General features: G+C 42.2%; 1 protein-coding gene across 5 annotated transcripts in view; it reads right to left on the reverse strand.

Moving 5' to 3' along the window:
• The window catches only part of LOC137379635 (protein kinase C and casein kinase substrate in neurons protein 2-like), a 157,154-nt gene that overhangs the window by 34,246 nt on the left and 97,694 nt on the right, over positions 1-25,214 (reverse strand). For all 5 annotated transcript variants that reach the window (XM_068050742.1, XM_068050744.1, XM_068050743.1 and 2 more), the window contains 2 exons: positions 14,464-14,620; positions 4,735-4,970 (listed from right to left, as the gene is read on the reverse strand). In XM_068050742.1, coding sequence (XP_067906843.1) covers positions 4,735-4,970; positions 14,464-14,620 — 393 coding nt within the window. The remainder of the gene's footprint in view (positions 1-4,734; positions 4,971-14,463; positions 14,621-25,214) is intronic.

The following is a 25,214-nucleotide window of genomic DNA, read 5'->3' on the forward strand; positions in this document are numbered from 1 at the left end:
ATACAGCCATTCAGAAACCAAGGACAGGATATACAAAGTTGCCGTTTAATTTTGAAACTAGTTGAAAAACTGGCTTTTGCAGAGACAGTTGAGAAACAGACACGGACACAGCTGCGCCAGCATGAACTGAAGAGATCACTCTGTCAATTTAAACTAAAGGAAGTGAATTTAAACTGATTATTTTTATCCCTCAAAATTCTAAAAGTTAAGTCAGATTGATTCTTTTGAAAGTGGTTGAGAGTTGTTGATCTGCTGTGGTCATCGCTGGAAGGAAGAGGAGTTTGAAGCTTCAGATGCTGGACTGGATTTCCTTACCTCATTGGACCCTGGAAGATTGCCGAGTGGACTTTGAATCAGAGGACTGATCGTCAGAAAGCGGAAATCTGAACGGACTTGTTATTGCTATGCTATTATTTTTAAATGTTGTTTTATCTTAGCAGTGTTTAAGATTTTTAGTTTTTTCTGATAAGCAGTTAATTTGTTGATATCTAAAGATACATGATTTGGTTTGTCTCATTCGGGATCAGCTGTGGCTTTCTCTAATTCGGGAAGTTTAAAGTGATATGTTACTCGATCTGTGGAGTGACAGGCCTGAATTGACAGTGCGTTGCTCCCACCGCAATCAGAATTATATATTTTGGTTGGGGGATTTGTCTTGAGCAGGTGTGTCATAACATATTAATTGGGGGCTTGCTCGCGATTGAATCATATTTAATTAAGCAGCTCGCGTCTGGGATCAGAATCAGACTAACTGGAGGGCTTGCGTTTGGAATCATATTAATTACTCATCTCTGGGATAACATATTTAAATTGGGGTCTTGCGTCTGGCATCATATTTAATTGCTCTCGCGTCCAGGATATCAAATGGAAACTCAATTGTTGGGATCTAAATCTATCGCCAATTAAGAAATAAAAAGAACCAGGGCTCTTGTATAATAAAGGTACAGTCTATACCATTTTAATGGCATTAGTGGTTGCAGCAGAGTTTTTGGGAAAGAAGAGTGTTTCCCTGAGTGACTTGATAACTTTAACTAAGAACAAATGAAAAGAATTGGCAGCAAAATTGGGGTTAGAATTGAAATTAGTTGCCAAAAAAGCAGAGATAATTGACATAATAGCTGAACATCTGGAATTAGATGATGATGATGATGATGAAGGGGAATACAAGGAACAGGAAAGCAGTAGGTCTGAGAGTGATGCAGTGGTATTGGCTAGGATTCAGTTAGAAACGAAAGAACTTGAAACAGAAAAAGAAACAGCAATAGCAATAAGAAAATTTGAATTTGAAGACAGGGAGAAAGAGATGGAACTGAGACATAAGGGGTAGTCTTAAATCCAGGGAAAATTCGGGTCAGGAAGAATCTGAATTTAGCTCAGGACACAGCAAAACGTTGTTTAAATTTATACAGGCCCTTCCTAAATTTGAGGAATGGGATGTAGAGACATTTTCACATCTTTAGAAAAGATAGCCAAACAGATAAAATGGCCGAAAGAAAGCTGGGCACTGCTTATGCAGGGAAGGTTGGTAGGCAGAGCTCATGAGGTTTATGCCATGCTTCCTGAAGAGGCTTCTGCAGATTATGAGATGGCAAAAAAGGATATTCTCGTTACATGAATTAGTCCCTGAAGCTTCCTGTCAGAAGTTTAGGAACGTACGGAAATTGGCTGGGCAGACATATTTAGAATTTGAGAGGGTGAAGCAAATTAATTTTGATTGTTGGAAACGGGCATTAAAGATAGAAACCACATATGAGACCCTTCGAGAATTGATTCTCTTGGAAGAGTTTAAATACTCCATTCCTTCAGTAGTGAGAACCCACATAGATAACCTGAAAGTTTTGAAAGCTAGGCAAGCAGCAGAGATTGCTGATGATTTTGAGCTTGTGAATAAGCCAACCTATTTTGTCCATCACCCCCATAAAACCGAGAAGGATAGAAAGTGGGAGAGTGAAAGGAAGGCAAGTAGCCAGGGACAAGAAGGAACAGCTGGAAATGCCCCAGGATCACCTCCTCAGGTCAGAAAGGAAGGTGCTAAGGGTAGAAGTGAGGTTCGTAAGCCAAAGTGTTATCATGGTCACAAAACGGGTCATCTTCGTTTAGAGTGCTGGAAATTGCAAGGTAAACCCATAGGACCTGTTGGGGTACGCAAAGCGAGTGCAGAGGAAAAGACTGACTGTGAGTATAGTAGACCAGGCTATAGCTTTAACAGCTGTGAAACCAGATACTAAAACTAAAAGGAATGTAGAGGTTAAGAATAAAATATCCCAGAGTTATAATCAATTTTTCTCAAAGGGAAAAATAACTCCATATCCTGTAAATGAGGCAGGAAAACCTATTATACTCAGGGATACAGGAGCAACTCAAACACCCTTGCTGGGGAAAGATACAAGGTTTCCATAGGAGAGCGCTTTGAACACTGACATTTTAGTTAATGGAATTGGCGGGGAGCATATACCCGTACCTTTGTATAAAGTATACCTAGATAGTGACTTAATATCTGGGATAGTAACTGTAGGTGTTGTCCACAGTTTGTCAGTAAAGGGAACTGATCTACTCCTAGTAATTGATTTGGTTGCATCAAAAGTATCAGTTTCACCTATAATTACAGAGGAACAAAGTGAAATTAAGGAAACGGAGCAATTTTAGGAACAAGTTCCAGGAATATTTCCTGCATGTGTAGTCACCTGAACAATGGCTAAACAGGATATATTGTCGGAGGTAAAAAAGGCACCATAAACAGATAGCCAAGTATCTGAAACCCTATTTGGGGATTTGGATAATCCAAATGAGATGTTCAACAGATAGTCTATTATTGCAGCACAGCAAGCTGATCCAGACATATACCGAATAGCACGACGGCTCTGACGGTAGCCGAGGCGAAAGGAGTTCAGGAAGGCTATTATATGGCAAACGGGGTTTTGAGGAGGAAATGGACATCACCTCATAGACCTGCCGACAAAGACTGGACAGTTGTTGAACAGATAGTGGTATCACCTAAATATCGACAAGGATTATTAAGGTTAGCACATGACATTCCTTTTGCAGGACACGGGAATTCTGAAGACCATATCACGCATAAGCCAACATTATTGCTGGCCAGGTCTTAGAAAGGATGAGACAATTTTGCAGAACATGCCATACCTGTCACATGGTGGGAAAACCAGAACCTACCATAAAACCAGGGGTGAAGTATTAGTGCTGTTACCATTACAGGGAGAACCATTAAAAGCACAGTTCATATGGAGTGATCAAAAGAGTGGGTAAGGTAATTACTTGACTGACACCACTGATGGCCAGAAGAACCACCGGTTGTGTCATATTAATATGCTCAAGCAATATTACCGCAGGGAGGAGGATCAGCCCAGTGTAGGTAATTGGGACTGTTGAGAAGGAAAAGGACAGTGAGGATGAGGCAGAAGCAGGCCTTGGAAATTCTCAGATTGAACCTCCAACTATCACATTGGTGAATGGCTAGGAAAATTAGACAATAGGCCTTTGCACTTAGAAGCAAAACAGCGGGAAGACATAACCAGGCTTTTCACAACGTTTAAAAGAGTTTGTAGGGATAAGCCGGGATGTACAACCTTAGCCACACATGATGCGGGTATAGGGGAAACCATTCCTTTAAAACAACATCCTTGCCGCCAAGGTCCAGACGGACAGGCCCAAGTGGAAACAGAGGTACAAAGCATGCTGAAGGGCAGCTTAGTTGAACCTAGTCAGGACAGCTGGAATGCGCAGATGGTCTTGATAGCTAAACCTGGTGGGTCGGTTCAAACTTGCATAGACTATAGAAATGTAACTGCGGTAAAGGCGGCAGACTCCTACCCAAATTCCCACTTACAAGACTGTATGGACAGAGTGGGCAACATCATGCATCTTAAAGAGACAGATGTGTTGGAGGGATACTGTGAAATTCCCTTGACACACCAAGATAAGAAAAAGTCAGCTTCTGTAAAACTGAACAGGGTTTTCCAGTATCAAGTGATACCACACAGGTTGAGGGGTATTCAAGAAACTTCTGAGAGAAAACTGATGGACAATAGGGACACTTGAAAGGAAGACATGCAACAACTGGAAGACGATGCCTGGAAATTTGAAATGGGTTAATTGGGACAACCTTTTGAAAATTTAAAGCCGTAAATGTTGTGGTGGAACTTGTTGCTGTCATCCTAACGTTTTAGAAAAATTGTATATCTGTAAATGTGAGAAAAAATGTTAGTGTTTTTTCAATTACTATTTTTTGCACTATAATTAAATGCATTTTGGGAATGGTGTTTCATTCCATCAGGGGCAGAGGTGTTATGATCCTGTTGCCTTTTTTTCAGGAAATATGCAGTGTGTCTTTAAGACAGCCAGCTTCAGAAGGTGCCTCTTGGTTGCCTTGGATACAAACGTACAGATTGGGAGAACAAGCCAGCTTCACAAGTTAACAAGGAAAGTGTATCTTGGTTGCCCCGGATACAGCCATTCAGAAACCAAGGACATGCTATACAATGTTGCTGTTTAACTTTGCAACTAGTTGAAAAACAGGCTTTTGCAGAGACAGCTGAGAAATAGACTGTGGCCAGATTGTTAAAGATCTTTGATTTTCCCTCCTATTTGGCCTTGGCTCAGAACCTCCCCATTTTGATTTAAACCTCGAAATTCACTTTAAATATGTTGCCCAGAATTTATTTGGAAAAATTCATATCATACTAATATTTACCAGCTTAACTTTGACAGCCTCCCTACCTCCTTCAATTTTTTGGCCCAGGGTTTCTGTGCCTTACGGAATCCATCATCTGCCTCCTTTGTTTCTTTGAAGCCTGCCATCATTTGCTTATGGTAGGCTTCCTTCTGCCAGTTCTTGACTTTTTCAAAGTCTTCATTCATCAATGCACACTTGACCTCCAGGTGCAGCTCACTGACGTTTTCTGCCTCAGTCATTAATGACATCCATGCTTTCTCTAAAGTTCCATACTGTGGTCCTGCAAAGATTACCAGTCAAAAGATGTAAAAGTTCAAACATTTGTATGAATTCCCCAAAGCAATTCCCCAAAATATTGTTATCCACATTTACTTAGCTTAATTTTATTGAATCCAAAATTATATTTTTATTGAAAAATACAAAAAGTCAGAATAATTTGAATAGAAAGGACAAGAATGCAATCTGGACAAGGTTCAATTCTACTTAGGCCTCTAATTTATCACAGGGTGACAAAAGATGATGTAGAGTTCACAACATTGTAAGTACTGCCTTCACATGGTCTCTGGAAAAATGCATTAATTCTTCAAACTTCGAGGTAAAACTTATCTAAAGTTGGATCTGCTAACATTAGCCTACTGAATTAGGAGCTCTCGTTGTATTAGGCTGATCAGCAGTTATTCTCTATCCTGAGTACCAATCCCTAGGTGTCAACTGTTTAAAAGGTTAGAACTACAGAGGACTTGACCAACAGGGAGGCAGATAACTCGTTCCCAAGGGTCTGATATTGAGCTGACAGTGCGAGGGAGATAATTTAACATGTAATTTTAAATGGAAACTGTCAAAATATCTTAACTGATACCAACTTAGCTCCTCACACTTTCACCTTGCCAACTGACATCAAAATATCAACTTGATAGCTTTCATTTTTAGAGACAAATACCAATAACTGCAACAGATGATTTTCTTTACCTTCAGCAAAGATGGAGGTATTTCAAACGCAAGTGAAATATTTACAGCAAGTTTTGTGCAGGTTTTAAAGGTCCCTATTTTCTCTTCTCTCCCGAAGAAATTGCATCACACCATGCAATTATTTTCTACTATTAAGACCTATAATTTAGATGAGGGAAACCTTACATTACAGGGTAAATTCAGCCACACTGCTGATCTGGAATCTTGCTCAGAGAAATCGGACGTAAGTATTAATCTTTTGGTGTAAATAAAATTAGTTCTGTAATAAACAATGACATTCATTGGTGATGATGCAGGTGGCCAGCCTCCACAGCCTTTGCCTATGGCACTCTCAACCAGGAGTTGCAAGTCAGAGGTCTGGCAACTCTCCCCAGTTTCACTTCCCATTGTGATATTTTAAAAGTTGAAAACTCAATGGCATGAGGAGGAAATCAAACCTATATAATGCTATGATACAGCATATGTTAGTGCTCCAATGCACTGTGCTACTGTTTCATCCTTTTTGGTACTGTATCACTGCTGTAACAACCCAAGGAGCAAATCATTGTTTATTACAGAACTAACTTTATTTACACCAAAAGATTAATACTTACATCTGATTTCTCTGAGCAAGATTCCAGGTCAGCAGTGTGGCTGAATTTATCCTATAATGTAAGGTTTCCCTCATCTATATTATAGGTCTTAATAATAGAAAATAATTACATGTTGTGATGCAATTTATTTTTTAATTCCGTCCTTTCCCAAGTCCTATACACTTCAAGAAAACTTGGACCACGACATTTTGTTTGGGTCATAATTATTGATACATTTAAACATACAACACAGCAGTATTTTATTGTACCGATAAATCACTATCACATTGTCTCAACCACTAAAAACTATATCTTGGTGGAATTTGCAATATAACTCCCTCATTCAAACAAATACACTTATGGTGAAATAATATGCAGAAGTACCAACTGGCTTCCTTCATTTACATTTGCTGTTAGTAAGAAAGCAGCAGCTAATCCATTGGGAACGGTATGCTGTAGTGTTCTCAGTCTAGAGGCAATAAATAGTGTTGACTATCATGGATTCAGTCAACAGTTATAATCAAGTGTTGCTAGTCTGAACTGCCAGATTGACTGATAGTGTACTTTACAGAGTAAAAACTGTGAGCAGAGCTCCTTCTTAGACATTTTTAAGTGCAATAATTAATCTATTTAAAACAAAAAGAAAATATTAGAAAAACACTGCAGGTCATGCAACAACCATCAAGAGCACATAAATCAACAATTTAGATTTATATAGTGCCTTCAACGTAATAAAACATTCCAAGGTGCTTCACAAGAGCATTATAAAACAAATGTCACCAAGCCACATAAGGAGATATTAGGTCAAAAGGCCAAAAGCTTGGTCAAAGAGGTAGGCTTTAAGAAGTGTCTTAAAGGAGGAAAGCAAGGTAGAGAAGCGGAGAGTTAGGGCGGGTATTCCAGAGGTTAGGGCCAAGGCAACAGAAGGTGTGGCCACCAATGATGGAGCGATTAAAATTGGGAATGCTTGAAGGGTCAAAGTGTATGTCAGCAAGCACAGGGGCAATAGATGAAAGGAACATGGTGTGAATTAAGGCACAGGTCAGAATTTTGGACGACCTCAAATTTATGATTTGTGCACATACACCCTGGGACTCTGTCCCTGCACCCACTTTAGAATTGTACCCTTTATTTTATATTACCTCTCCTCATTCTTTCCATCAAAATTAATTTAATTTGTGCCCACCATTCCACCAGCCTATGTCCTCTTGAGGTCTATCACTACCCTCCTCACAGTTCACAATACTTCCAAATTTTGTGTCATCAATTTTATCGTTCACCACTACTCTCTGTTTCTGGTCACTTAGCCAACTTTGCATCCATGCTGCCACTGTCCCTTTTATTCCAATGGCTTAAACTTTGCTGGTAAGCCTATTATGTGGCACTGTATCAAAAGCCTTTTGGATGTCACTACAGACCACATCAACCGCATTACCCTCATCAACTCTCTCCGTTGCCTCATCAAGAAACTCAATTAAGTTAGTTAAACACAATTTGCCTTTAACAAATCCATGTTGGCTTTCCTTAATTAATGCACACTTGTCCAAGTGTCAATTTTGCCCCAGATCATTGTTTCTAAAAGCTTTCCCACCACCAAGATTAAGCTGACCGGCCTGTAGTTGCTGGGTTTATCCTAAGACCCTTTTTTGAACAAGGATGTAACATTTGCAACTCTACAGTCCTCAGGTACCGAACCCTGTATCTGAGGAGGACTGGAAGCTCATGGCCAGTGCCTCTAAAATTTCCTCCCTTACTTCCCTCAGTATCCTCATTTGCATCCCACCTGGTCCTGATGACTTACCAACTTTAACTATAGCCAGCCTTTCTGTTAGCTTCTCTGTCAATTTTTAACCCATCCATTCGCAATCTCCTCCTTTACTAGAACTTTGGCAGCGTCTTCTTCCTTGGTAAAGACAGATGTACTCATTTAGTACCTCAGCCATGCCCTCTATCTCCATACATTGATCCCCCTTTTAAGCCCCTATTTGGTCCTACCCCCACTCTTACTACCTTTTCACTATTTATATGCTACAGAAGACTTCTGATTCCCTTTTGTGTTGGCTGACAGTCCCTTTTCATATTCTCTCTTTGCCTCTCTCATTTCCTATAAAATAAATATAATAAAATCTAAAATAATAAAAAATAAATAAATATTTCATTTCCCCTCTGAAATTTCTATATTTAGCCTGGTTCTCACTTGTTTTTTTATTTTTTATTTAGAGATACAGCACTGAAACATGCCCTTCGGCCCACCGAGTCTGGGCCGACCATCAACCACCCATTTTATACTAATCCTACGTGAATCCCATATTCCCTACCACATCCCCACAATTCTCCTATCACCTACCTACACTAGGGCAATTTACAATGGCCAATTTACCTATCAACCTGCAAGTCTTTGGCTGTGGGAGGAAACCGGAGCACCCGGCAGAAACCCACGCGGTCACAGGGAGAACTTGCAAACTTCACACAGGCAGTACCCAGAATTGAACCCAGGTCGCTGGAGCTGTTAGGCTGCGGTGCTAGCCACTGCGCCGCCCACTTGTATTATCAATGTGACATCTGTCATATGCACCCTTTTTCTGCTTCATCTTACTCTTGTATTTCTTTCATCATCCAAGGAACTCTGGCTTTGCTTGCCCTACCTTACCCCCATAGGGTTGTTCTTTTAAGGAGTGGGTGATGATGGCAGATTTAAAGGAGTGAGGGACAACACCTGGAAAGAGAGAACAGTTTACAAAAGAAGTTAACATGGGGACCAGGAGAGGAAGTTGGATGTCAGCAGGTTATTGGAATAGGATCAAGGGAACAGGAGGTAGGTCAGTTGACATTTGATGTACAAACTCTTCCTCAGAACAGTTGAAGGATGGTCCATACCTCAAACACAAACTGACTTCTACTTTATCAGTTGCTCTCAGATTTCCAGTAGCTGCAGCATTGTGCCTTTTGTTCATACTAATCCATTTAATTTTCCAAATGTAACAATGAGTTTAGGTATTAAGCCTGGTCACAAAAACGTGCTTGATGTCAAATGATTATTTTTAATCCACTAGCTGGAAGCATGAATTGAATTTTTTTTTTTAAAAAAGAGACTGAATGTGGCTTGAGCTCGCAGTTAAAGATGGCTACCCCAATTTGCAACACACTAACCTTCCACTTCCAATCCACTGAGATGGAGGCACATCAAGGAGAATGACGTGGGAATATGAATGGACGACATATCCCGCCCCCATTTGCAAGGCATCAAGGCATTCACCTGAGGTATTCAACTGGTGGAGACAAACCACTAAACCTAATTACGTGAACAATGGGACCCTAGCCGAGAGTGGGCTCCCAGACATGAACTAATCTAGTTATAATGGGAATGCCTTAAACTCAATCACTTGAACAAGGGACCCTAGCTGTGACAGGAGGATTCCCAGACGGGAACTGATTAAGTTGCAAGAGGGACTACACGAGTAACGACCATGTTTGAATCACTGGGTGACCGTCATGGGATAGGCCCACCCTCCATGTGTTTAAGCTTCTGCTTTCTCTACAGTAAGGAGATAATCAGCTGAGATGCTGATGGGAGTAGACCCGAGTGGGGTCCCTCCTTCCTCCCTCTCTCCCAACCCACCTTGTAAGCTTTGAACTCTGTTTGCTGACTATGACCACACAGGGATGCCCCTGCTGCAGCCAGAGACTCCTTGAAGGAAATCAACTGTCTCCAGGAGAACAGCCAAATCAGCTGTCTACATCTTTAAAGCGGAAGCACGGGATCAAGGTCAGCCTGAAGGTAGCCGAGTCACCAACAGACTGTATACCCCTTTTATTTCTCTGGACTCTAATTTGACCAATTTATCCTTCCCCAACTCTGTAATCTATTTGTGTGCGTGTGTCTGAGCGAGCGAGAAAATCGGAGCATATTTTATTATTTTACATAAATCCATTTAAGTATAATAAAGCTAACCTTTTTCTTTGTTAAACTCAAGAAAATTTATCCAATTGGTTCTTTTATGATCACAACACGCAAACAGTTAAACACTGAACTGGCACTGAATTCAAAGAAGTAAACCTGTTGCGGTCAAACAAGGAGGGGGAAAAGAAGGGAACCATTCGATCCCTCCTCACCTGAACTGTACAGCATGCATCCAGTAAAGTTTCTTGCAAAGCAAAAATTACTTCCATGGCGAAAGGGAGCACTTTGTTTCTTACTGAGTGATTATTTTTTTTGTATGAACAAATAATTTTATCTATTGCAAATTTAAAGGCTATTGATTTTTTTTTGCGTATTTGTGGTTTGGGAAATATTTTTAGGGCATGCTGTAAGGGGAAAGTATTTTTATGCAAGGTTTGTATTCTGCTATTTGCTTCTAACAGTTTAGCGACAGGTTTGCGGCTGCCTGCAATGAATTTGGCCTAACCATCAGCCTCAAGAAAACGAACATCATGGGGCAGGACGTCAGAAATGCTCCATCCATCAATATTGGCGACCACGCTCTGGAAGTGGTTCAAGAGTTCACCTACTTAGGCTCAACTATCACCAGTAACCTGTCTCTAGATGCAGAAATCAACAAGCACATGGGTAAGGCTTCCACTGCTATGTCCAGACTGGCCAAGAGAGTGTGGGAAAATGGCGCACTGACACGGAACACAAAAGTCCGAGAGTATCAAGCCTGTGTCCTCAATACCTTGCTCTATGGCAGCGAGGCCTGGACAACGTATGCCAGCCAAGAGCGACGTCTCAATTCATTCCATCTTCGCTGCCTCCGGAGAATACTTGGCATCAGGTGGCAGGACCGTATCTCCAACACAGAAGTCCTCGAGGCGGCCAACATCCCCAGCTTGTACACACTACTGAGTCAGCGGCGCTCGAGATGGCTTGGCCATGTGAGCTGCATGGAAGATGGCAGGATCCCCAAAGACACATTGTACAGCGAGCTCGCCACTGGTATCAGAGCCACCGGCCGTCCATGTCTCCGCTTTAAAGACGTCTGCAAACGCGACATGAAATCCTGTGACATTGATCACAAGTCGTGGGAGTCAGTTGCCAGCGCTCGCTAGAGCTGGCGGGCAGCCATAAAGACAGGGCTAAAATGTGGCAAGTCAAAGAGACTTAGTAGTTGGCAGGAAAAAAAGACAGACGCAAGGGGAGAGCCAACTGTGCAACAGCCCCGACAAACAAATTTCTCTGCAGCACCTGTGGAAGAGCCTGTCACTCTAGAATTGGCCTTTATAGTCACTCCAGGCGCTGCTTCACAAACCACTGACCACCTCCAGGCGCTTATCCATTGTCTCTCGAGATAAGGAGGCCCAAAAGAAAGAAAGAAAGTTTAGCATGTTGTGAAATGTGCTTGTTACAGATGTAAACTGGGGCTTGGGAATTTTGCATGCAGAGTTTGACAAAGAGTGGTAGAAGCATGGAGTGCAGAGGACATCAGGATGAAGGGAGAAGAATTCTGACCGAAGACATCACCGCTGGGACTTTTTAAAAATAAGGACAATTTAACTAAACAAGGACACACACACACATACACACAGGCAAGTCAGGACATGCCACTAAAGTGGTAGCCCCAGACTATTACAACATGAGACACTCTTGCCTACAACTCTCTCAGACAATGGCCTCTCGGAATATGTGTGAATGGCTGTCTTCCTGTGTTTGCAAGAAGCAGATATTGCATCCATTGCTGGTATGCACCTAATACCCCAACTGCTGAAAGCAGGATATGACCACATGCAGGTGGTCTTGCATAGCCATGGTGGGATTGATAAGGCATTGAAATTCAATTGGATAACTCAATTCGAGACATTACCTAATATGTCCAGGGACCAGGGTCAGAAAGGGATATAAAGCCACAACCCACAAGGACATTGTTGTTACAGTTGGGAACAGTGGGTCAGTCACTGAAGACATGAGGGGAACACATTTCGACAGACCAGCCACCTGGGGACAAACTCTTGCACACGGGGTTACCAACTAGCAGTATAGTGAGTATATTTGTAGTTTGGGTAACAGATAAATAGTTTGTGAGAACAAATACCATATGTGCCCTTGTTATGTGCCATTGATATCAAGAGTAAGGCAAGATTCCACAATATTTGGGGGAAAGTACCTGGGGTAAACAGGTGACTGGCTTACACCTCTAGAAAACTTTAAAAGTGGGTTTTAAAATGGCCAATGCTACACAAAGGCATAAGGTCTGGAAAAATCCCAACCCAATACATCAATAATCACTGATAAATACCTGTAACATCAGGGATAATCGCTCCTATTAATAACATAAATTATCTATCTGATCTTTGCCATTGCCCAGTGCCTCAGCAATACTGAGAAAATAGCTTGATTTTAGGATCCCAGCTCCTAAAATATTGGAAATCAATTTAAGATTATCAGTCGGGCTCACAATGTGGCTCACTTATGCTTGCTAGAAGCTACATATATTTATATGCAGTGACCTGTCCTCTGCAGGCAAAAGGAACACGTCCAGGCATTGTTCCTTTTTTGAATTAAACAAAGTGTGGGGGGACAATAGTTCCCTAGTGCAATCTCCATGGCAACACCTTGACCAGAATCGATTTGCCAACAATCAGCACCCTTTCCTCATGCAGTATAAATTGTTGCTCCCTTTGAAATTTGGTATTCTTGCATCTGTCCTGATGAGTGTAAGACAAAAAGCTTGAACAGCATGTCTCTTTTTTCAGCAATACTCACGTTGGAATAGTCATTATGATGTATTAGGACTGTACAATTATTCCAATTCGCTATGGTCCTGCATGTATTTTGCTGCATATTTTTCGTACTCTGTTCTATATCTCTGTAGGGTGATTTTTATGTGTGACCCTCACCGTCAGCTTGTGCTTGAGATGTTTCGTAGGGAACATTTTTGTTTTTACGCAGAGTTAGGATATGGAATGTACTGCCCAAAAGGGTGATTCAGTAATAACTTGAAATGGGATTACGTAAATATTTGAAGGGCACAAATTGCAGGGCTTTGGGGAAAGAGGTGGTGTGCGACTAACTAAATAGCTCTTTCAAAGACCTGAACATACACGACAGGCCAAATGGCCTCCTTCTGTGCTAAGATTCTAAGACAGCATGCACCTTTCTCCATGTCAAATTGGTCAGCTACAGTAGAAACACCATGCATGGGCTGAAGAGCATTTATTTACATTACCACACACATTGTGCATGACACAGAAGCATGAAAACTTAGATTAAGTTAAAAATTAAGACAATACATCAGACTGAAGTTCTATATCAACGAAAATTGAATTCTCTTTAATAAAACTGTAAGTTCATCAACTTCAGGCTCATTCCTGTCAAAGAAAAACTCAAGGTTCTCTAACAAATACTTTGGATGAATAGAGTGTGATATAAATGCAAGGTCTTTCTTTTTATTAACTGTAAAAGTTGTGAATCCTCAAACTTGCTGAAAAACCTTTGTAGTGTCTTACAACACATTGCAGAATATTTTTATACAAATCATAGGGAAAAAAAGGACATTTTCAAGCAACACTGATTCCTAATCTATCCTTCATCGAATACTTACAGAAGTTGAGAAAGATAACTGACAGGGAACTAAATCTGTATAACTTCATGGAGTAGAGTTTCCATTTTGGGTGCAATTGAGAAATTGGGTCCAAGAGGTGCTTGAAAGTGCACTGGTCAGGTTACAGTTCAAGATTTCGATAAATTTCTTTTGCAAAATCACAAATGTAAAATCTTCAATGAGTCAGCACAATCAGACAGAGTAATAGAATGTATTTTTTTTTGATTAAAATGTATTCCTTGATATATTTAAGAGTGGTAACCTGGTGTGTACATATCAACAGCTGAAAATGGGCTGAGTTACCAAATTATAAGTATTCTTAATAAAGATGTCCAGTCCTCCACTTGTGAGAAATCCTATTTAAAAATCACTGATAATGACTCAAAACATTAAGAGAAGCTTTCTGAACTCGTGCAATTGGTGAAATCTTTCAATTTCCATCTGAGCATAGCCAGTGCATGGGCAGGATTTGAAACAGGCAAATTGAATCTTGAACCAGAACAAAAGATCTTGAAAACCAGAAATGTTTAAAATTCTCCAATCTTTTTGCACTGATTCGACAAATTCCACATGCATGGCACTGAACAGCATAAGCGAGCTTCAAATAATAAATCTTACAAACTGAGCTTTAATTGACGAAGCCTTTTCAGAATCTATAAATGTAAATAATCCCTATGGCAAAAAATTCAACCTTTACCTTTCTCTAACATCTGTTTCCACCTTTTGGTCCATTCTGTAAGTTGTTGAGCATAACTCTTCTCTATCCGAGCACGCTCATGGAGGCAACTCATGAGGTCATTACAGAGTCTGTAGCCATCATCAAAGCGCTTTACAGTGCGCTTATAGTTCCCAACCTATACATGAAGGAAAAATAGATTAATAGCGCTTAGAAAAAATTATGGATGTTAATTTGCTGCACAATAAAATATTACTAATTGCAATGAAAATTAAACAGCCAACTGCATTAAGTTAGCACATCAAACCTTCAGCTTCGGCTTAGTGGTAGGGCTCTTGCCTTTGGCTCAGGAATTTGTGGGATCATGCCCCACACCAGTGCAGTAATGAATGATTGCTGCACTGTTGCATGCGCCATCTTTAGGATGAGATGTTAAACCAAGACCCACTTCTGCCTTCTCAGGTGGACATTATAGATTCAATGATACTATGTTGAAGAAGTGTAGGGGAGGAGTTCTCCCTGGTTTTCTGGCCAATATTTAACTCTCAATGATTATCCAATCTTTATTTCAGTGCTGTTTGCGGAACTTTGCTGTGCACAAATTGGTTGCTGTTTACGGAATAGTGCATGGGAGGGCATCCAAGGTCCTGGTTCAACGACTTATCTGAAACACTGATTGCCATGATGATTTTGTTCTGAATGTCTACTTTGTTTGAAGGCTTTAAAATCAAAAGTTTTGAATCCAGCAAATAGTGCAATGCAGTTAACTAGGTTATTGCAAAGAAATAAGCATGACAGAAATATTATTTATTATATAAACATTGCATTATAAATCCTGCTTTTATCAAGCATTTCATTTGAATGCTATTGATTTGTCCAACAAATCCTTTTATCTCGAGTATTCTGATGCAATTCTTCAGTTCGACAGAAATGCTTTTAAAATGAATGATAATATTACAGTGCTGCACAGAGAGGATGTCCTGGAGAGGTCAAGGACAGAATCTATTTGGTTAGAGTTAAGGAAAAAAAGAGGTACCACTACACTACTAGGTGTATTCTACAGGCCATCAACCAGTGGGAACAATATGAAAGAGCAAATTTGCAGGGTAATTAGAGCAGTACAAAAATCATAGAGTAGTGATAACTTTAATTATCCTAATACTAACTGGGATAGTAATACTCTAAAGAACAGAGAGAGGGAAGAGTTTTTGAAGTGTGTTCAGGAGAATTTTCTTGCTCAATGTGTTTCTGGCCCAATGAGGCATTCCTGGATCTGGTGCTGGGGAAGGTGGGTTGTGGATGAAGTGTCAGTAGGGAAACATTTAGGGAACAGTGATGATAGTATCATAAGGTTTAGGTTAGCTGTGAAAAAGGACAAGGAGCAATCTAGAATAAAAATATTTAATTGGAAGAGGGCCAATTTCACTGGGATGAGAACAGATCTGGCCCAGGTAAATTAGAATCAAAGATTGGCAGGCAAAACTGTTACGAACAATGGGCTGCCTTTAAAGAGGAGATGGTTCAGGGACAGTCAAGGTACATTCCTAAGAGTGGGAAAAGGTAGGACAGGCAAAGTCAGAACTCCCTGGATAACAAAAGAGATAGGAGAGTAAGATGAAGCAGAAAAAGGGTGCATATGATGTGTTAGGTTGATAATACAAGTGAGAACCAGCCGGAATGTAGAAAGTTCAGAGAGAAAGTGAAATAGGAAATGAGAGGTAAAGAGAGAATGAGAAGAGAATGGCAGCTAGCACAAAAGTAAACCCAAAAGTCTGCTATAGCATATTTATATATAGTAAAAAGGTAGCAAAGGAGAGGTGGAGCCAATTAGGGATTAAAAAGGGGATCTATGCCTTGAGATAGAAGGCATGGCTGAAGTACTAAATGAGTACTTTACATCTGTCTTTACCAAGGAAGAAGACGCTACCAAAGTTATAGTGAAAGTTGAGACTCTGGATGGGGAAAATATTGATAGAGAAGCTATTAGAAAGCCTGGCTCTACTGAAAGTTGAGAAGTCACCAGGACTGGATAGGATGCAACTGAGGATACTGAGGGAAGTAAGGGAGGAATTTGCAGAGGCACTGGCCATAATCTTCCAATCCTCCTTAGATACAGGGGTGATGCGAGAGGACTGTCGAATTGCAAATGTTACACCCTTGTTCAAAAAAGGGGGTGAGGATAAAACCAGCAACTCGAGGCCTCAGTGGTGGGAAAGCTTCTAGAAACAATGATCTGGGACAAAATTAAGAATCATATGGACAAATATGGATAAATTGAAGAAAGCCAGCACAGATTTGTTAAAGGCAAATCATGTTTAACGAAGTTGATTGAGTTTTATGACTACTTAACAGAGAGGATCTATGCTGACATCCAAAATCCATTGGATACAGTGCCTCATAATAGACCTGCCAAGCAAAGTTGCAGTCCATTGAATAAAACGAACAGTGGGAGAGTGACAAGAAACAGTGGTGGCGAATGGTTATTGTTCAGACCGCAGGAAGTTGGCCACGCCCACCACCGCCCCCCCGCAGTCGGTACTAGGACCACTACTTTTCTTGATATATATTAAACACTAGACTTGGGTGTGCAGGGCACAATTTAAAGATTTGCAGATGACACAAAATTTAGTATTCGGAACTCTGAGGAGGACACGGATAGACTTTAAGCAGACATAGACCGACCGATAAAATGGGTGGACACGTGGCAGATGAATGACGGGAGGTAATATAAAATAAAGGGCAAAATTCTAAAGCGACTGCAGGAACAGAAACACCTGGGGTGTATGTGGTTAACATAATAGATATAGAAAATAGGAGGAGTAGGCCATTCAGCCCATTGAGCCTGCTCCGTCATTCATTATGATCATGGCTGATCAGCCAACTCAGTAGCCTGTTCCCGCTTTCGCTTCATACCCTTTGATCCCTTTAGACCCAAGAGCTATATCTAACTCCTTCTTGAAAACATACAATGTTTTGGCCTCAACTGTTTTCTGTGGTAGCGAATTCCACAGGCTCACCACTCTCTGGGTGAAGAAATTTCTCTTCATCTTAGTCCTGAAAGGTTTACCCCCTATCCTTAGACTATGAACCCTGGTTCTGGACTCCCCCACCATCGGGAACATCCTTCCTGCATCGGCCCCGTCAAGTCCTGTTAGAATTTTATTGGTTTCGATGAGATCCCCCCTCATTCTTCTGAACTCCAGCGAATATAATCCTAACCGACTCAATCTCTCCTTATAAGTCAGTCCTGCCATCCCAGGAATCAGTCTGGTAAACCTTCGCTGCACTCCCTTTAGAGCAAAAGCATCCTTCCTCAGATAAGGAGACCAAAACTGCACACAATATTCCAGGTGTGGCCTCACCAAGGCTCCTGTACTCGAATTCTCTCACTATGAAGGCCAACATACCATTTGCCTTTTTTACCACCTGTTGCACCTGCATGCTTACCTTCAGTGACCGGTGCATGAGAACACCCAGGTCTCGCTGCATATTCCCCTCTCTCAGTTTATAGCCATTCAGATAATAATCTGCCTTCCTGTTTTTGCTACCAAAGTGGATAACCTCCCATTTATCCACATTATACTGCATCTGCCATGCATTAGCCCACTCACTCAACTTGTCCAAATCACCCTGAAGCCTCTCTGCATCCTCCTCACAACTCACCCTCCCACCCAGTTTTGTGTCATCTGCAAATTTGGAGATATTATATTTAGTTCCCTCATCTAAACCATGAATGTATATTGTGAATAGCTGGGGTCCTAGCACCAATCCCTGTGGTACCCCACTAGTCACTGCCTGCCATTTGGAAAAAGACCCGTTTATCCCTACTCTTTGTTTCCTGTCTGCCAACCAATTTTCTATCCATTGCAATACACTACCCCCAATCCCATGCGCTTTAATTTTACATGCTAGTCTCTTATGTGGGACTTTGTCAAAAGCCTTCTGAAAGTCCAAATAAACCACATCCACAGGCTCCCGCTCATCAACTCTCTAGTTACATCTTCGAAGAATTCTAGTAGATTTGTCAAGCATGATTTCCCTTTCGTAAATCCATGCTGACTCTGCCCGATTCTACCACTGTTCTCTAAGTGCTCTGCTATAAAATCTTTGATAATGGACTCTAGAATTTTCCCCACTACCGACGTCAGGCTGACTGGTCTATAATTTCCTGCTTTCTCTCTACCTCCCTTTTAAATAGTGGGGTTACATTAGCTACCCTCCAATCTGTAGGAACTGTTCGAGTTGGAAGATGACCACCAATGCATCCACTATTTCTAGGGCCACTTCCTTAAGTACTCTGGGATGCATACCATCAGGCCCTAGGGATTTATCAGCCTTCAATCCCATCAATTTCCCCAACACCATTTCTCTACTAATACTGATTTCTTTCAGTTCCTCTCTCTCACTAAGCCCTGTGTTCCCCAACATTACTGGTATGATATTAGTGTCCTCCTTTGTGAAGGCAGAACCAAAGTGTGCATTTACTTGTTCAGCCATTTCTTTATTCCCCATAGTAGATTCTCCCGTTTGACTGTAAGGGACCTACATTTGTCTTTACCAACCTTTTTCTCTTCATATACCTATAGAAACTTTTACAGTCAGTTTTTATGTTCCTCGCAAGCTTGCTCTCGTACTCGATTTTCCCCTTCTGAATAAATCCCTTGCTCCTCCTTTGCTGTATTCTAAACTGCCCCCAATCCTCAGGTCTGTTTTTCCTGGCAAATTTATATGCCTCTTCCTTGGATCTAATGCGATCTCTCATTTCCCTTGTAAGCCATGGTTTGGCTACTTTTTCCGTTTTACTTTTACGCCAGACACGGATAAACAATTGTTGCAGTTCAATGTTTGCCATTGCCTATCCACTATCGTCCCTTTAAGTAATGTTTCCCAATCCGCCATGGCCAACTCGCGCCTCATACCTTCGTAGTTTCCTATACTAAGATTCAGGACCCTTGTCTCAGAATCAACTACGTCACTCTCCAACTTGAAGAAGAGTTCTATCACATTCTGGTCGCTCGTCCCCAAGGGGTCTCACACCACTAGATTGTCAATTATTCCTCTCTCATTACACAATGTGTGCACATCATTAATGGTGGCAGGAAAGGTTGAGAAAGTGGTTAAAAAGGCATACAAAATCCTGGGTTTTATAAACAAATGCAGACAGTACAAAAGCTAGGAAGTTAAGATAAATCTTTACAAAACACTCATATGGCCTGAACTGGAGTACTGCGTCCAATTCTCGTCACCGTGTTTCAGGAAGGATGTGAAGGCTTTTAGAGAGATTGCAGAAAAGATTTATGAGAATGGTTCTAGAGATAAGGAACTTCAGTTATGCTGTTAGATTGGAGAAGCTGGTTTATTCTCCTTAAAGAGAAGGCTGAGAGATGTTTCGTTAGAGGTGTTCAAACTCTTCAGGGGTCTAGACAAACAACATACCAAGAAACTGCTCCCATTGGCGGAAGGGTCAAGAACCAGGAGACACTGATATAAGGTGAACAGCAAAATAACCAACGACAACATGAAAAAAAAATTTATGCAGTGTGGTGAGGATCTGGAATGCCCTGCCTGACTGTACTTTTTTTTTAAAAATATGAATGAATGGGATATGGGTCTCACTGGCTAGGCCAGCATTTATTGCCCATCCCGATTTGCCCTCGAGAAGGTGGTGGTGAGCTGCCTTCTTGAACAGCTGCAGTCCTTGGGATGCAGGTACACCAACAGTGCTGTTCGGAAGGGAGTTCCAGGATTTTGACCCAACAACAGTGGAGGAACAGCAATATAGTTCCAAGTCTAAAAAAAAAGTCAGGATGGTGTGTAGCTTGAAGGGAAAATTGCAGGTGGTGGTGCCTATGCATCTGCTGCCCTTATCTTTCTGGGTGGTCGAGATCACGGGTTTGGAAGGTGCCGTCGAAGGAGCCTTGGCGAGTTGCTGCAGTGCATCTTGGAGATGGTCCACATAATGGGTAACAGAAGCAAAAGCAACATGAGGAAAACTTTTTCACGCAGAGGGTGGTTAAGGTCTGGAATGCACTGCCTAAGAATGTGTTGGAGGCAGGTTCACTTGAAGCATTCAAAAGGGAATTAGACTTATATGAAAAAGGAAAAAATGTGCAGGGTTACAGGAAGAAGGTGGGGTAACAGCACTAAGTGAATTGCTCTTTCGGAGAGCTGGTGCGGACACAATGGACCAAATGGCCTCCTTCTGCGCTGTAACAATTCTGTGTGATGCACATTGCTGCCACTGTGTCGGTGGCAAAGTGAGTGAAAGTTGAAGGTGGTGGAGAGAGTGAATGTTTGTAGATGGAGTGCCAATCAAGTGGGCTACTGTGTCCTGGATGGTGTTGAGCTTCTTGAGTATTGCTGGAGCTGCACCCATCCAGGCAAATGGAGAATATTCAATCACAGTCCTGACTTGTGCCTTGCAGATGGTGTACAGGCACTGGAGAGACAGGAGGTGAGTTACTCACCACATAAATCCCAAACTCTAATCTACTCTTGTAGCCACAGTATTTATGAGGCTGGTCCAGTTCAGTTTCTGGTTAATGGTAACCCCCCAGGATGTTGATAGTGGGGGATTCAGCGATGGTAATGCCATTGAACATCAAGGGGAGATGGTTAAATTCTCTCTTATTTGAGATGGTCATTCCCTGGAACTTGCATGGCACAAATATTACTTGCCACTTATCAGCCCAAGCCTGGATGTTGTCCAGGTCCTGATGCATATGGGTACGGACAGCTTCAGTATCTGAGTCGTCGCGAATGGTGAACATTGTGCAATCATCAGCAAACATCCCTACTTCTGACATGTTGGTGGGAAGGTCATTGATGAAGCAGCTAAGGATGGTTGGGCCTAGGACACTACCCTGAGGAATCCTACAGTGCTGTCCTGGAGCAGAGATGATTGACCTCCAGCAATCACAACCATCTTCCTTTGTGCTTGGTATGACTCCAACCAGTGGAGAGCGCCCCCCCCCTCCCCCGATTCCAATGGACTCCAGTCTTGCTAGAGCTCCTTGATGTCATACTCGGTCAAATGCTGCCATGATGTCAAGGGCAGTCACTCTCACCTCACCTCTGCGGTTCAGCTCTTTTGTCCATGTTTAAACCAAGACTATAATGAGGTCAGGAGCCGGGTGGCCATGACGCAATCCAAACTGAGCATCAATGAGCCGGTTATTGCTAAGCAAGTGTCGACTGACAGCACGGTCAACAACCCCTTCCATCACTTTGCTGATGACCAAGAGTAGACTGATAGAGCGGTGATTAGACGGGTTGGATTTGTCTCGCTTTTTGTGGGACACACCTCCTCAAGTGTCTACTTTGCTGGATAGATGCCAGCGTTGTAGCTGTACATGAGCTGCTTGGCTAGGGGCACAGCAAGTTCTGGAGCACAAGTCTTCAGTACTATTGCCGGAATGTTGTCAGGGCCCATAGCCTTTGCAGTGTCCAGTGCCTTCAGCCGTTTCTTGATATTACGTGCAGTGAATAAGATTGGCTGAAGACTGGCATCTGTGATGCTGGGGACCTCAGGAAGAGGCAGAGATAAGTCATCCACTCGGCACTTCTGGCTAAAAATGGACGCAAATGCATCAGCCTTGTCTTTTGCACGGATGTGCTGGGCTCCCCCATCGTTGAGGACGGGGATATTTGTGGAGTCTCCTCCTCCTGTTAGTTGTTTAATTGTCCACCACCATTTACGACTGGATGTGGCAGGACTTCAGAACTTAGATCTGATCCATTGGTTGTGCGATTACTTCGCCCTGTTTATCGCATACTGCTTCTGCTGTAATCATGTGTTGTGGCTTCATCAGGCTAACACCTCATTTTTAGGTATGCCTGCTGCTGTTCCTGACATGCCCTCCTGCACTCTTCACTGAACCAGGATTGGTCCCCTGGCTTAATGCTACTGGTAGAGTGGGGGATATACTGGGCCATGAGGTTACAGGTTGTGGTTGAATACAATTCTGCTGTTGCTGATGGCCCGCAATGCCTCATGGGTGCCTAGAATTGAGTTTCTAGATCTGTTTGAAATCTATCCCATTCAGCACGCTGGTAGTGCCACACAACACAATGGTGTGTATCCCCAGTGTAAAGACGGGACTTCGTCTCCACAAGGACTATGTGGTAGTCACTCCTACCAATACTGTCATGGACCGAGGCATCTGCGACAAGTAGATTGGTGAGGACGAGCTCAAGTAGGTTTTTCCCTCACCACCTGCCGCAGACTCAGTCTAGAAGCTATGTCCATTAGGACTCGGCCAGTTCGGTCAGTCGTGGTGCTACCAAGCCACTCTTGATGGACATTGAAGTCCCCCACCAGAGTACATTCTGTGCCCTTGCTACCCTCAGTGCTTCTTCCAATTGGTGTTCAACCTGGCGAAGCACTGATTCATCAGCCAATGAGGGGTCGGTAGGTGGTAATCAACAGGAGGTTTCCATGCCCATGTTTGACCTGATGCCATGAAACTTCATGGGGCCCAGAGTCGATGTTGAGGACTCCCAGGGCAACTCCCTCCCGACTGTATACCACTGTGCCGCCACCTCTGGTGGATCTGTCCTGCCAATGGGACAGGACATACCCAGGAATGGTGATGTGGGTTTCTGGGACATTGTCTGCAAGATATGATTCCATGAGCACGAATGTGTCAGGCTTTTGCTTGACTAGCCTGTGGGACAGCTCTCCCAATTTTGGCACAAGCTCCCAGATGTTTGCAAGGAGGACTTTCGTTTCCATGCCTAGATCGATGCCATGTGATCCGCCCGGTATCATTCCTTTACTTAGACTTTGTAGCGGTTTGATACAACTGAGTGGCTTGCGACCATTTCAGAGGGCATTTAATAGTCAACCACATTCCTGTGGGTCTGGAGTCACACATAGGCCAGACCAGGTGAGGACAGCAGACAGTTGAACACACAAGATTTCCTTCCCTATCGGACATTAGTGAACCAGATGGGGTTTTACAACAATCGACAATGGTTTCATGGTCACCATTAAACCAGCTTTTAATTCCAGATTTATTCATTGAATTCAAATTTCTCCATCTGCCTTGGTGGGATTCTAATCCATGTCCCCAAAGCATTAGCTGGGCCTCTGGATTACTAGCCCAGTGACATTACCACTGCAGCCCCACCTCCCTCGAATATAGTGGAGGCAGATTCAACATGGCTTTCAAAAGGAAATTGGATAAGCACCTGAAGAGAAAACATTTGCAGGGCTATGGGCAAGTGTGGGGGAGTATTTTTCAGGGAAATGTGGGTGTGAGGTAATTAGTTCGGGTAACTGTTCCTGATTGCCAACAGCTCCAACTGGGTAATGGGATATCCTAGGCAGGCAAGGTCAGGATTGGCTTTATTGCCCCTCCATGGCTGAATAGCATGTCATCGCTCTCAAATGAAAAATGGCCTTTTGCTTAAATACTAGATGGGTGCTAACAAGTGGAGCTCAGTTCCTGTACCTAAACAATCAACCATCCACACACAAAAGATACAATAGCAGGAGCGGGTGAATTTACACAATATTTAATAGAAAAAAATCCGAAAATGTTAAAATGCGCTCCAGCTGGATTAGCATTTAAAAGAGCAAGAAAGGCCAACATTTTGGGTACGACCCTTCATCGGAACAATTCAAGGGAAGGAAATGCTAAACTTTAACCAGTGTATTTTTAGCAATTATGACTTCCTTTTATCTCAAATATTTCCTATACTTTTTGTTTCACAACGTTATCTCTATGCATCAAAAAGAACGAGGAAGATTAGAACATTCATGATTTTGTGGTACTGGCCACAAAGAAATTCAGAACTATTCAGGAAGGAATATACAAGCTCCAGTTGACACTATATAAACTTCACCTGATAAGTAACTGTTCATTGAAAAAAAAATCACCGCACATAACCTTGATTTATCGAATTGTACACCATAGAAGGTGGTCATTCTACCCATTGCACCTGTGCTGGATTTCTGACACTGTCTCCCCCGCCGCCCTCCCCACCCGTCTCTCCCCACACTCTGTCTCTCCCCCGCCACCCCCACCGCCCATAGAGAAGGAAAATAGGGATGTGTGGTTGCAATACTGATTAGGAAAGACATTGCCATATTGGAAAGAGAATGCTCGAGGGGGCAAAGACAGAATCCATTTGACTGGAGTTGTTGAAAAGCAAAAACGGTATGATCACACTAATGGGAGTATTCTATAGACCTCCAAATAGCGAGAGTGAGAGTTGGGGGGAGGTGGGGTAGGGGGTGGCAAATCTGCAGGAAAATCACAGAGAAGTGCAAGAACTAGGGAGTGCAGACATTTGGGGACTTCAATTACCCAAATATCGATTGGAATAATGGTAAAGTGAAGGAAAAGGAGGGGTAGGACTTTCTGAAATGACCAGTATGCTCTCAGTCCAACTAGGAAGGTGACGTTGCTGGGGAATGAGGTAAGCCAAATGGACCAAGTGTCTGTTGGAGAGCACTTGGGTAAGAGTGATCATCGTATCCAAGTTTCGATTAGTAATGGAGAAGCGAAAAAGAATCTAAAGTAGAACTTCTAAATTGGAAGAGGGTTAACTTCAATGGGATGAGAGGGGATCTAGCCAGGGTAAAATGGAAACAAAGACTGACTGAAAAAAAACTGTAATGGAACAATGGATGATCTTTAAGATGTTTCAGATACAGACTAGGTACATTCCATAATGGGCAAAAAGTAGGGGAACCAAAGCCAGGGCTCTTAGGATGACAAGGCAGATAGAGAATGAAACGGAAAAAAAAGAGGGTGTATGATGCA

Source organism: Heterodontus francisci, chromosome 18 (assembly GCF_036365525.1).
Source record: "Heterodontus francisci isolate sHetFra1 chromosome 18, sHetFra1.hap1, whole genome shotgun sequence".
Lineage (NCBI taxonomy): Eukaryota > Metazoa > Chordata > Chondrichthyes > Heterodontiformes > Heterodontidae > Heterodontus > Heterodontus francisci.